The sequence below is a fragment of the Oncorhynchus mykiss genome, chromosome 17, assembly GCF_057628025.1.
Source record: "Oncorhynchus mykiss isolate SJ-2025 chromosome 17, ASM5762802v1, whole genome shotgun sequence".
NCBI classification, from domain to species: domain Eukaryota; kingdom Metazoa; phylum Chordata; class Actinopteri; order Salmoniformes; family Salmonidae; genus Oncorhynchus; species Oncorhynchus mykiss.
Genome location: NC_143038.1, coordinates 274931 through 288489, shown reverse-complemented (window position 1 = coordinate 288489; position 13559 = coordinate 274931). Strand labels below are relative to the sequence as shown.

The following is a 13559-nucleotide window of genomic DNA, read 5'->3' as shown; positions in this document are numbered from 1 at the left end:
TTTGAAAACAGCTTTGAGATACCGGTCCTCGTATCTTAGGTAAGGACACTGATTCACAGTCGCTATATATATTTTATTTATTTTATTATTATTATTATTTATTTTTTTAACTAACATCTGAAATAGTCACCCACCACCACGCGTAGCTTCTTATTGACCCCGTCGCTACCCATAAACCCTTTGGCCATGGCAAGGACCTCCAGTAGCATCTCTCCGGCCTTGAGCGGTATGATGGTGTAGGGAACCACCAGGGACGAGCTGCCCTTCAACCTCACCTCCTGGGTGTGTTTCCCATTGAACGCCACACTGCACATGTCCTCTGTCTTCAGTAGCACCACCTTAACCTGGGTTGAGTAGAGGAGGAAACGGAGATGATCAAGACACAAAATGGCTGAGAGGAAGTGAGCAGAACTGGGTGGATTTCTCATTGAACGCCACACAGCACATGTCCTCCGTCTTCAGTAGCACCATTGCTTCTAGGTAAGCTGAAAAGAGGAGGAAACTGGGACGGTCAAGACACAAAATGGCTGACAGTAATGGGAGGGTTAGGAGGGTTAAGACACAAAATGGCTGACAGTAATGGGAGGGTTAGGAGGGTTAAGACACAAAATGGCTGACAGTAATGGGAGGGTTAAGACACAAAATGGCTGACAGTAATGGGAGGGTTAGGAGGGTTAAGACACAAAATGGCTGACAGGAAGGGATCAGAGGGGAGCTAGCGGGTGGGAGTAGAGGGAGTAGTAGGTAGATAGAGGTTTCCTCCGATATTAATTCATCAGCCTGATGGTTAAGGTACGGCTTGAGGATTAGATAGAAGTCATGGGTGAGAGGCCAGAGGTGAGCTTGCCTCCAAGTCCTCGTCGCCATAGTTATGGAGCACAGCTTTGATCTCCACGTGTTCGTTCCTCGCCACTGAGTACGGCAGCTTCAGGTCCACGAAGAAACGCTTCCACGCACGCACGTTCCACGGCTCGGCTACGCAGAAACCTGGAATAAAAACAAAATGATTCAAATGAACAAACAGCAGGTGGTTGAGGACTTCATGCTTTAGTTAGAATGATAGAATTGTACAGCAATATGTTGTATTCCTCATATGGCACCAGTATCCTCACTAGCATACTACCTGGACTCCTCCTGGGAAATGACTGAATATGGGTACAGTGAGAGGAAGCCATTTTAGACCACTGACAATTAGGCCCAATCCCAAATAGACCCCTTAAATCCTAAACCCTATGCACATGTGGTGATCTGATTGGACATGACAGGTGTTAGTGATATGGTAACAGTTCCACCTTGCCCTCTGATTGGTGTTTCACCTTGCCAACAAGGGCGTGGCTATGGCTACCATGGCTACCCCAGGGGAAGGGAAGGGTCTACCTGTTACAGGTGAGGAGCTGATGGCTAGTACCCCCCACTGGGTGATAGTGTCTGGGAAGATGGATTCCACATGCAGCGTTGCCAACCTGTAAGGAACAGACCCAAACTAATGAATCCCATTGAGTTGACCTCTTGTAAGCTCAGCTTGTGGCATGAGCACAGTAAAACATTATCTTGAAGGTAAATAGAGAGAGAGACTGGTGGATTGTGATCGATTGATGCCGTTGCCTAATGCAATGCTAACAGTGACACGCACGCGCACAAATAAATACACACACACACAAATATCCCTGGGACAGTACACGATGGTGCAACAGTGTTTATTTTTGGGGGGGAATGAAAAAAGGCCAGGCTGTTCCTGATCTGTTAACCCAGCCAGTCTCAATGTGACCTCCAGTCCACTGTGGTGCAACTCTGGGGATTTACAGAGTAGGTCGTTTCATTTCAAAGGGATACTGCGAGATTCTGTCAATTTGCCCTTTTCTACTTCTCCAGAGTCTAATGAACTCGTGGATACCATTTCTGTGTCTCTATGTGCAGTATGAAGGAAGTTCTAGGCGGCTACCAGAGCGGCAGGTAGCCTAGTGGTTAGAGCGTTGGACTAGTAACCGAAAGGCTGCTAGATCAAATCCCAGAGCTGACACAAGGCAGTTAACCGACTGTTCCCACCGTGGCCGTCATTGAAAATGAGAATTTGTTCTTAACTGACTTGCCTAGTTAAATAAAGGTCAAATTAAAAAAAATACAAATAAATAGGTAGTTTAGCAAGACAATGATGACTGTAAGTCTACAGGTAACTAGCTTAATTGCCAGAACCTTGCAGTATCCCTTTAAGGGTGAGAGGAGTGTGGCTTGGCCTATTCCTCTTTCGACTGGGATCACAAAACTGGTCAACCCCTCATAGAAAGAGTTTTCCCTGGACAGGTCATGTGGTTAGGAAAAACCCCTGGCCCTACTCATAGGAAGTAGCCTGTAGTACGCACAGTTCAGCACAGTTTCAAACCAAGTCTTGAGCCTATGAGCAGGGCAACTGCTGTCCCTTTCTATAAAGGGGTGAGAGGACAGACACACATTCACTCACCCGTCTCTGCTGTCCTCAGGCACACTGGGCAGCGGCAGGTCTTTCCACAGCCATGACTCATAGAACTTAGACCTTACTGTCACCTCACTCTCCTCCATAAAGTCATCCTCCTCTTCCTCCTCCTCTTCCTCAGCAAAAGACCCTCTCTGTCCTTCCAGAACAGGTTTGGATTCCATTCTCACTAAAGACTCGCTCAATATTTCTTCACCTGATGCCAAAAAATAAACATGTTAAAACTCTGTTTGATGGATGAGTGGATGAATCGATTGATTGACGGATTAATTGAGCAATCAATCAGTTTGAACTCAGTTCTCTGCTGTAACATACAGGGGCCACTTGGACGGAAGTTAGATCTGGTTAGAATGAAATTAAATTAGACGAGGGGTCCAAGACTAAGACCGGGAGGGGAGCGAGGGGTCCAAGACTAAGACCGGGAGGGGAGCGAGGGGTCCAAGACCGAGACCAGAAAAATGCAAATCCACCATAATAAGAGTTGAAAAAGTCCAGTATTTCTGTGTTCAGATTTCAGAAGGACATTCTTTAGACATTCAGAATGGGGATAAATGCTGAGGACAGAAGTTATCACTAATCCAAACAGGTCCATAAGAAGACAAGTTTACCCTAGTGTCCCCTTACTAATAGTTAGCATAAAACTTTCAAGCAATTTCCCACACTAGTTCCTACCAGCAAATCAAGGAAATCCTGCTGAGCACTGAAAAATATCCTCAAACCTTGTAGTGAAAGTAATGGACAGTCATTTTACAAGTAAAGTAGGAACCCCAGGTTTCAATAGGGGATCAGATATTCATGTGTCATGAAAGGAGTGTGGATATTTGGCCTGGCGAAGCTGTTTTACGTGCTGACTGGTGATGTGCAGTTTGCGAACAATTCATTATTTTTGAACAACTCTTTTGACTGACTCGAGAGTCATGATTCATTCATTTTAGTCATTTGTTTGACCTGCTAATGCTGGCAGCAATGAACCCTACAGCAGGGTTAAGACACACTCTTCAGGCTCGGTGGCTCCAGAGAAGAGCTTTGATCTCCAACTAACTGTCTGTCATATGGTGCAGGAAAATAGATCATGAGCATAGAGAAGAAAAATACATGATTAGAACTGATAATGAATCACATGGTGCAAGAACAAGTGCAATTAATTGATTATTGAATGTTATGGACGCAGCTTTGTAGAATCAAAACACACAGACTCTGCTCAACAAACTCAATGGTCTCTCGCATCTCGGGGAAAATGTGTCTGTCCAGGGTCAGCCTGAGTAGATCTGTGGTGGTAGGCGGTATGGTGGTGGTAGGGGGTAGTCTGGTGTCAAACTCCTCTCCCCTGTACTTGGAGCAGCAGTACCTGAAAGTGCCAAACAATTCTGTTCAGTGCACTTCACTTCAATTCAGCTCAACTCAACAACTCAATTCAACTCAACTCAGCTCAGCTCAATTGAACTCAACTCAGTACCTGAAGGCCTTGATGCATTCCCATCCCTCAGTGATGTAGAGGGAGCGTCGGGTGCAGGAGTAAGGCATGGGGATCTCTCTCAGGCCATCCTTACAACACTGACGCAACAGCTTCTCTCTGTAGTGGTTCTCTGTGGGGAAGAGAGAGAGCTCAGAACCATCTATCTATCAATCAATCAATCGATCCACCTTTCCGTCAATAAATCAGTCCCCCACTCAATCAATGAATCATTCCATTCATCAACCAAAAATGAACATAGCACTTTTTCTGTCACTGACCCAGTAGAGTTCTGCGTTGCAACATCTCAGCAGAGCGCCTCCTCCTGGACCTCCCTGGGCACTGCATGCCTGCAGAAGAGATGGAAGGGGGGGGGGGGGGGGACACAGATGTCTATACCACTGGTCTGTTTTACTCAAACTCATGATTGGGCGACTCTGGAATGTTTTGCTTTAACTAATCTTCCCTGCAGGCTCACAGTAAACAAACACAACATTACAAACATGGCCTTTGGATGCCTGCAAAGGCCATGTAACCTTGATTTAACTAGGCAAGTCAGTTAAGAACAAATTCTTATTTACAATGACGGCCTACCAAAAGGCAAAAGGCCTTCTGTGGGGGCGGGGATTAAAACTAAAATGAGTTAAATAAAAATATAGGACAAAACACATCACGACAAGACAGACAACACTACATAAAGACAGACAACACAACACTACATAAAGAGAGACCTAAGACAACACTACACTACATAAAGACAGACCTAAGACAACACAACACTACATAAAGACAGACAACACAACACTACATAAAGAGAGACCTAAGACAACACAACACTACATAAAGAGAAACCTAAGACAACACTACACTACATAAAGAGAGACCTAAGACAACACAACACTACATAAAGACAGACAACACAACACTACATAAAGAGAGACCTAAGACAACACAACACTACATAAAGACAGACCTAAGACAACACAACACTACATACAGAGAGACCTAAGACAACACGACACTACATAAAGACAGACAACACAACACTACATAAAGAGAAACCTAAGACAACACAACACTACATAAAGAGAGACCTAAGACAACACAACACTACATAAAGACAGACAACACAACACTACATAAAGAGAGACCTAAGACAACACAACACTACATAAAGAGAGACCTAAGACAACACAACACTACATACAGAGAGACCTAAGTCAACACGACACTACATAGACAGACAACATAACACTACATAAAGAGAGACCTAAGACAACACGACACTACATAGACAGACAACATAACACTACATACAGAGAGACCTAAGACAACACAACACTACATAAAGACAGACCTAAGACAACACAACACTACATACAGAGAGACCTAAGACACCACAACACTACATAAAGAGAGACCTCAGACACCACAACACTACATAAAGAGAGACAACACAACACTACATACAGAGAGACAACACAACACTATATAAAGACAGACCAAAGACACCACAACACTACATAAAGAGAGACCTCAGACACCACAACACTACATAAAGAGAGACCTAAGACAACACAACACTACATACAGAGAGACCTAAGACAACACAACACTATAGAAAGACAGACCTCAGACAACACAACACTACATAAAGAGAGACCTCAGACACCACAACACTACATAAAGACAGACCTCAGACACCACAACACTACATAAAGAGAGACCTAAGACAACACAACACTACATAAAGAGAGACCTAAGACAACACAACACTACATAAAGACAGACCTAAGACAACACAACACTACATAAAGACAGACCTAAGACAACACAACACTACATACAGAGAGACCTAAGACAACACAACACTACATAAAGACAGACCTAAGACAACACAACACTACATACAGAGAGACCTAAGTCAACACAACACTACATACAGAGAGACCTAAGACAACACAACACTACATACAGAGAGACCTAAGACAACACAACGCTACATACAGAGAGACCTAAGACAACACAACACTACATAAAGAGAGACCTAAGACAACACAACACTACATAAAGAGAGACCTAAGACAACACTACATACAGAGGGACCTAAGACACCACAACACTACATAAAGAGAGACCTCAGACAACACAACACTACATAAAGAGAGACAACACAACACTACATACAGAGAGACAACACAACACTATATAAAGACAGACCTAAGACACCACAACACTACATAAAGAGAGACCTCAGACACCACAACACTACATAAAGAGAGACCTAAGACAACACAACACTACATAAAGACAGACCTAAGACAACACAACACTACATAAAGACAGACAACACAACACTACATAAAGAGAGACCTAAGACACCACAACACTACATAAAGACAGACCTAAGACAACACAACACTACATAAAGACAGACAACACAACACTACATAAAGAGAGATCTAAGACAACACAACACTACATAAAGACAGACCTAAGACAACACAACACTACATAAAGACAGACAACACAACACTACATAAAGAGAGACCTAAGACACCACAACACTACATAAAGAGAGACCTCAGACAACACAACACTACATAAAGAGAGACAACACAACACTACATACAGAGAGACAACACAACACTATATAAAGACAGACCTAAGACACCACAACACTACATAAAGAGAGACCTCAGACACCACAACACTACATAAAGAGAGACCTAAGACAACACAACACTACATAAAGACAGACCTAAGACAACACAACACTACATAAAGACAGACAACACAACACTACATAAAGAGAGACCTAAGACACCACAACACTACATAAAGACAGACCTAAGACAACACAACACTACATAAAGACAGACAACACAACACTACATAAAGAGAGATCTAAGACAACACAACACTACATAAAGACAGACCTAAGACAACACAACACTACATAAAGACAGACAACACAACACTACATAAAGAGAGACCTAAGACACCACAACACTACATAAAGAGAGACCTCAGACAACACAACACTACATAAAGAGAGACAACACAACACTACATACAGAGAGACAACACAACACTATATAAAGACAGACCTAAGACACCACAACACTACATAAAGAGAGACCTCAGACACCACAACACTACATAAAGAGAGACCTAAGACAACACAACACTATATAAAGACAGACCTAATATAACACAACACTACATACAGAGAGACCTAAGACAACACAACACTACATAAGAGACCTAAGACAACACAACACTACATACAGAGAGACCTAAGACAACACAACACTATAGAAAGACAGACCTCAGACAACACAACACTACATAAAGAGAGACCTCAGACACCACAACACTACATAAAGACAGACCTCAGACAACACAACACTACATAAAGAGAGACCTCAGACACCACAACACTACATAAAGAGAGACCTAAGACAACACAACACTACATAGAGAGACCTCAGACACCACAACACTACATAAAGACAGACCTCAGACAACACAACACTACATAAAGAGAGACCTCAGACAACACAACACTACATAAAGAGAGACCTAAGACAACACAACACTACATAAAGAGAGACCTAAGACAACACAACACTACATAAAGACAGACCTAAGACAACACAACACTACATAAAGACAGACCTAAGACAACACAACACTACATACAGAGAGACCTAAGACAACACAACACTACATAAAGACAGACCTAAGACAACACAACATACAGAGAGACCTAAGTCAACACAACACTACATACAAAGAGACCTAAGACAACACAACACTACATACAGAGAGACCTAAGACAACACAACACTACATACAGAGAGACCTAAGACAACACAACACTACATAAAGACAGACCTAAGACAACACTACATACAGAGAGACCTAAGACAACACAACACTACATACAGAGAGACCTAAGACAACACAACACTACATACAGAGAGACCTAAGACAACACAACACTACATAAAGAGAGACCTAAGACAACACAACACTACATAAAGACAGACCTAAGACAACACAACACTACATAAAGAGAGACACCACAACACTACATAAAGACAGACCTAAGACAACACAACACTACATACAGAGAGACCTAAGACAACACAACACTACATAAAGAGAGACCTAAGACAACACAACACTACATACAAAGAGACCTAAGACAACACAACACTACATACAGAGAGACCTAAGACAACACAACACTACATACAGAGAGACCTAAGACAACACAACACTACATAAAGACAGACCTAAGACAACACTACATACAGAGAGACCTTAGACAACACAACACTACATACAGAGAGATCTAAGACAACACAACAATACATACAGAGAGACCTAAGACAACACAACACTACATACAGAGAGACCTAAGACAACACAACACTACATACAGAGAGACCTAAGACAACACAACACTACATACAGAGAGACCTAAGACAACACAACACTACATAAAGACAGACCTAAGACAACACTACATACAGAGAGACCTTAGACAACACAACACTACATACAGAGAGATCTAAGACAACACAACAATACATACAGAGAGACCTAAGACAACACAACACTACATACAGAGAGACCTAAGACAACACAACACTACATACAGAGAGACCTAAGACAACACAACACTACATACAGAGAGACCTAAGACAACATAACACTACATACAGAGAGACCTAAGACAACACAACACTACATACAGAGAGACCTAAGACAACACAACACTACATACAGAGAGACCTAAGACAACATAACACTACATACAGAGAGACCTAAGACAACACAACACTACATAAAGAGAGACCTAAGACAACAACCATTAGAGGACTGATGTTACCCTCTTTCCTCGTATTAATCATTAGAGGACTGATGTTACCCTCTTTCCTCGTATTAACCATCAGAGGACTGATGTTACCCTCTTTCATCATATTAACCATTAGAGGACTGATGTTACCCTCTTTCCTCGTATTAACCATTAGAGGACTGATGTTACCTTCTTTCCTCGTATTAACCATTAGAGGACTGATGTTACCCTCTTTCCTCGTATTAACCATTAGAGAACTGATGTTATCCTCTTTCCTCGTATTAACCATCAGAGGACTGATGTTACCCTCTTTCCTCGTATTAACCATCAGAGGACTGATGTTACCCTCTTTCCTCGTATTAACCATCAGAGGACTGATGTTACCCTCTTTCCTCGTATTAACCATCAGAGGACTGATGTTACCCTCTTTCCACGTATTAACCATTAGAGGACTGATGTTACCCTCTTTCCTCGTATTAACCATTAGAGGACTGATGTTACCCTCTTTCCTCGTATTAACCATCAGAGGACTGATGTTACCCTCTTTCCTCGTATTAACCATCAGAGGACTGATGTTACCCTCTTTCCTCGTATTAACCATTAGAGGACTGATGTTACCCTCTTTCCTCGTATTAACCATCAGAGGACTGATGTTACCCTCTTTCCTCGTATTAACCATCAGAGGACTGATGTTACCCTCTTTCCTCGTATTAACCATTAGAGGACTGATGTTACCCTCTTTCCTCGTATTAACCATCAGAGGACTGATGTTACCCTCTTTCCTCGTATTAACCATCAGAGGACTGATGTTACCCTCTTTCCTCGTATTAACCATCAGAGGACTGATGTTACCCTCTTTCCTCGTATTAACCATTAGAGGACTGATGTTACCCTCTTTCCTCGTATTAACCATTAGAGGACTGATGTTACCCTCTTTCCTCGTATTAACCATCAGAGGACTGATGTTACCCTCTTTCCTCGTATTAACCATCAGAGGACTGATGTTACCCTCTTTCCTCGTATTAACCATCAGAGGACTGATGTTACCCTCTTTCCTCGTATTAATCATTAGAGGACTGTTGTTACCCTCTTTCCTCGTATTAACCATTAGAGGACTGATGTTACCCTCTTTCCTCGTATTAACCATTAGAGGACTGATGTTACCCTCTTTCCTCGTATTAACCATTAGAGGACTGATGTTACCCTCTTTCCTCGTATTAACCATCAGAGGACTGATGTTACCCTCTTTCATCGTATTAACCATTAGAGGACTGATGTTACCCTCTTTCATCGTATTAACCATTAGAGGACTGATGTTACCCTCTTTCATCGTATTAACCATTAGAGGACTGATGTTACCCTCTTTCATCGTATTAACCATTAGAGGACTGATGTTATCCTCTTTCCTCGTATTAACCATCAGAGGACTGATGTTACCCTCTTTCCTCGTATTAACCATCAGAGGACTGATGTTACCCTCTTTCCTCGTATTAACCATTAGAGGACTGATGTTACCCTCTTTCCTCGTATTAACCATCAGAGGACTGATGTTACCCTCTTTCCTCGTATTAACCATCAGAGGACTGATGTTACCCTCTTTCCTCGTATTAACCATTAGAGGACTGATGTTACCCTCTTTCCTCGTATTAACCATCAGAGGACTGATGTTACCCTCTTTCCTCGTATTAACCATCAGAGGACTGATGTTACCCTCTTTCCTCGTATTAACCATCAGAGGACTGATGTTACCCTCTTTCCTCGTATTAACCATCAGAGGACTGATGTTACCCTCTTTCCTCGTATTAACCATTAGAGGACTGATGTTACCCTCTTTCCTCGTATTAACCATCAGAGGACTGATGTTACCCTCTTTCCTCGTATTAACCATCAGAGGACTGATGTTACCCTCTTTCCTTGTATTAACCATCAGAGGACTGATGTTACCCTCTTTCCTCGTATTAATCATTAGAGGACTGATGTTACCCTCTTTCCTCGTATTAACCATTAGAGGACTGATGTTACCCTCTTTCCTCGTATTAACCATTAGAGGACTGATGTTACCCTCTTTCATCGTATTAACCATTAGAGGACTGATGTTACCCTCTTTCCTCGTATTAACCATCAGAGGACTGATGTTACCCTCTTTCCTCGTATTAACCATTAGAGGACTGATGTTACCCTCTTTCCTCGTATTAACCATCAGAGGACTGATGTTACCCTCTTTCCTCGTATTAACCATTAGAGGACTGATGTTACCCTCTTTCCTCGTATTAACCATCAGAGGACTGATGTTACCCTCTTTCATCGTATTAACCATTAGAGGACTGATGTTACCCTCTTTCATCGTATTAACCATTAGAGGACTGATGTTACCCTCTTTCATCGTATTAACCATTAGAGTACTGATGTTACCCTCTTTCATCGTATTAACCATCAGAGGACTGATGTTACCCTCTTTCCTCGTATTAACCATCAGAGGACTGATGTTACCCTCTTTCCTCGTATTAACCATCAGAGGACTGATGTTATCCTCTTTCCTCGTATTAACCATTAGAGGACTGATGTTACCCTCTTTCCTCGTATTAACCATTAGAGGACTGTTGTTACCCTCTTTCCTCGTATTAATCATTAGAGGACTGATGTTACCCTCTTTCCTCGTATTAACCATTAGAGGACTGATGTTACCCTCTTTCCTCGTATTAACCATTAGAGGACTGATGTTACCCTCTTTCCTCGTATTAACCATCAGAGGACTGATGTTACCCTCTTTCCTCGTATTAACCATTAGAGGACTGATGTTACCCTCTTTCCTCATATTAACCATCAGAGGACTGATGTTACCCTCTTTCCTCGTATTAACCATTAGAGGACTGATGTTACCCTCTTTCCTCGTATTAACCATCAGAGGACTGATGTTACCCTCTTTCCTCGTATTAACCATTAGAGAACTGATGTTATCCTCTTTCCTCGTATTAACCATCAGAGGACTGATGTTACCCTCTTTCCTCGTATTAACCATTAGAGGACTGATGTTACCCTCTTTCCTCGTATTAACCATCAGAGGACTGATGTTACCCTCTTTCCTCGTATTAACCATCAGAGGACTGATGTTACCCTCTTTCCTCGTATTAACCATCAGAGGACTGATGTTACCCTCTTTCCTCGTATTAACCATCAGAGGACTGATGTTACCCTCTTTCCTCGTATTAACCATCAGAGGACTGATGTTACCCTCTTTCCTCGTATTAACCATCAGAGGACTGATGTTACCCTCTTTCCTCGTATTAACCATCAGAGGACTGATGTTACCCTCTTTCCTCGTATTAACCATCAGAGGACTGATGTTACCCTCTTTCCTCGTATTAACCATCAGAGGACTGATGTTACCCTCTTTCCTCGTATTAACCATCAGAGGACTGATGTTACCCTCTTTCCTCGTATTAACCATCAGAGGACTGATGTTACCCTCTTTCCTCGTATTAACCATCAGAGGACTGATGTTACCCTCTTTCCTCGTATTAACCATCAGAGGACTGATGTTACCCTCTTTCCTCGTATTAACCATTAGAGGACTGATGTTACCCTCTTTCCTCGTATTAACCATCAGAGGACTGATGTTACCCTCTTTCCTCGTATTAACCATCAGAGGACTGATGTTACCCTCTTTCCTCGTATTAACCATCAGAGGACTGATGTTACCCTCTTTCCTCGTATTAACCATCAGAGGACTGATGTTACCCTCTTTCCTCGTATTAACCATCAGAGGACTGATGTTACCCTCTTTCCTCGTATTAACCATTAGAGGACTGATGTTACCCTCTTTCCTCGTATTAACCATCAGAGGACTGATGTTACCCTCTTTCCTCGTATTAACCATCAGAGGACTGATGTTACCCTCTTTCCTCGTATTAACCATCAGAGGACTGATGTTACCCTCTTTCCTCGTATTAACCATCAGAGGACTGATGTTACCCTCTTTCCTCGTATTAACCATCAGAGGACTGATGTTACCCTCTTTCCTCGTATTAACCATCAGAGGACTGATGTTACCCTCTTTCCTCGTATTAACCATCAGAGGACTGATGTTACCCTCTTTCCTCGTATTAACCATCAGAGGACTGATGTTACCCTCTTTCCTCGTATTAACCATTAGAGGACTGATGTTACCCTCTTTCCTCGTATTAACCATCAGAGGACTGATGTTACCCTCTTTCCTCGTATTAACCATCAGAGGACTGATGTTACCCTCTTTCCTCGTATTAACCATCAGAGGACTGATGTTACCCTCTTTCCTCGTATTAACCATTAGAGGACTGATGTTACCCTCTTTCCTCGTATTAACCATTAGAGGACTGATGTTACCTTCTTTCCTCGTATTAACCATTAGAGGACTGATGTTATCCTCTTTCCTCGTATTAACCATCAGAGGACTGATGTTACCCTCTTTCCTCGTATTAACCATCAGAGGACTGATGTTACCCTCTTTCCTCGTATTAACCATCAGAGGACTGATGTTACCCTCTTTCCTCGTATTAACCATTAGAGGACTGATGTTACCCTCTTTCCTCGTATTAACCATTAGAGGACTGATGTTATCCTCTTTCATCGTATTAACCATTAGAGGACTGATGTTACCCTCTTTCCTCGTATTAACCATTAGAGGACTGATGTTACCCTCTTTCCTCGTATTAACCATCAGAGGACTGATGTTACCCTCTTTCCTCGTATTAACCATTAGAGGACTGATGTTACCCTCTTTCCTCGTA

At 42.3% G+C, this 13559-nt stretch overlaps 1 protein-coding gene across 4 annotated transcripts in view; it reads right to left on the bottom strand.

Annotated features, from left to right (window-relative positions):
- Window positions 1–13559, bottom strand: part of LOC110494906 (venom factor) — a 37665-nt gene that overhangs the window by 13813 nt on the left and 10293 nt on the right. For all 4 annotated transcript variants that reach the window (XM_090204328.1, XM_090204329.1, XM_090204330.1 and 1 more), the window contains exons 19-25: window positions 4205–4273; window positions 3927–4056; window positions 3667–3818; window positions 2459–2666; window positions 1378–1463; window positions 848–987; window positions 135–344 (exon numbers count right to left, since the gene is read on the bottom strand). In XM_090204328.1, the coding sequence (XP_090060454.1) occupies window positions 135–344; window positions 848–987; window positions 1378–1463; window positions 2459–2666; window positions 3667–3818; window positions 3927–4056; window positions 4205–4273 (995 nt within the window). The remainder of the gene's footprint in view (window positions 1–134; window positions 345–847; window positions 988–1377; window positions 1464–2458; window positions 2667–3666; window positions 3819–3926; window positions 4057–4204; window positions 4274–13559) is intronic.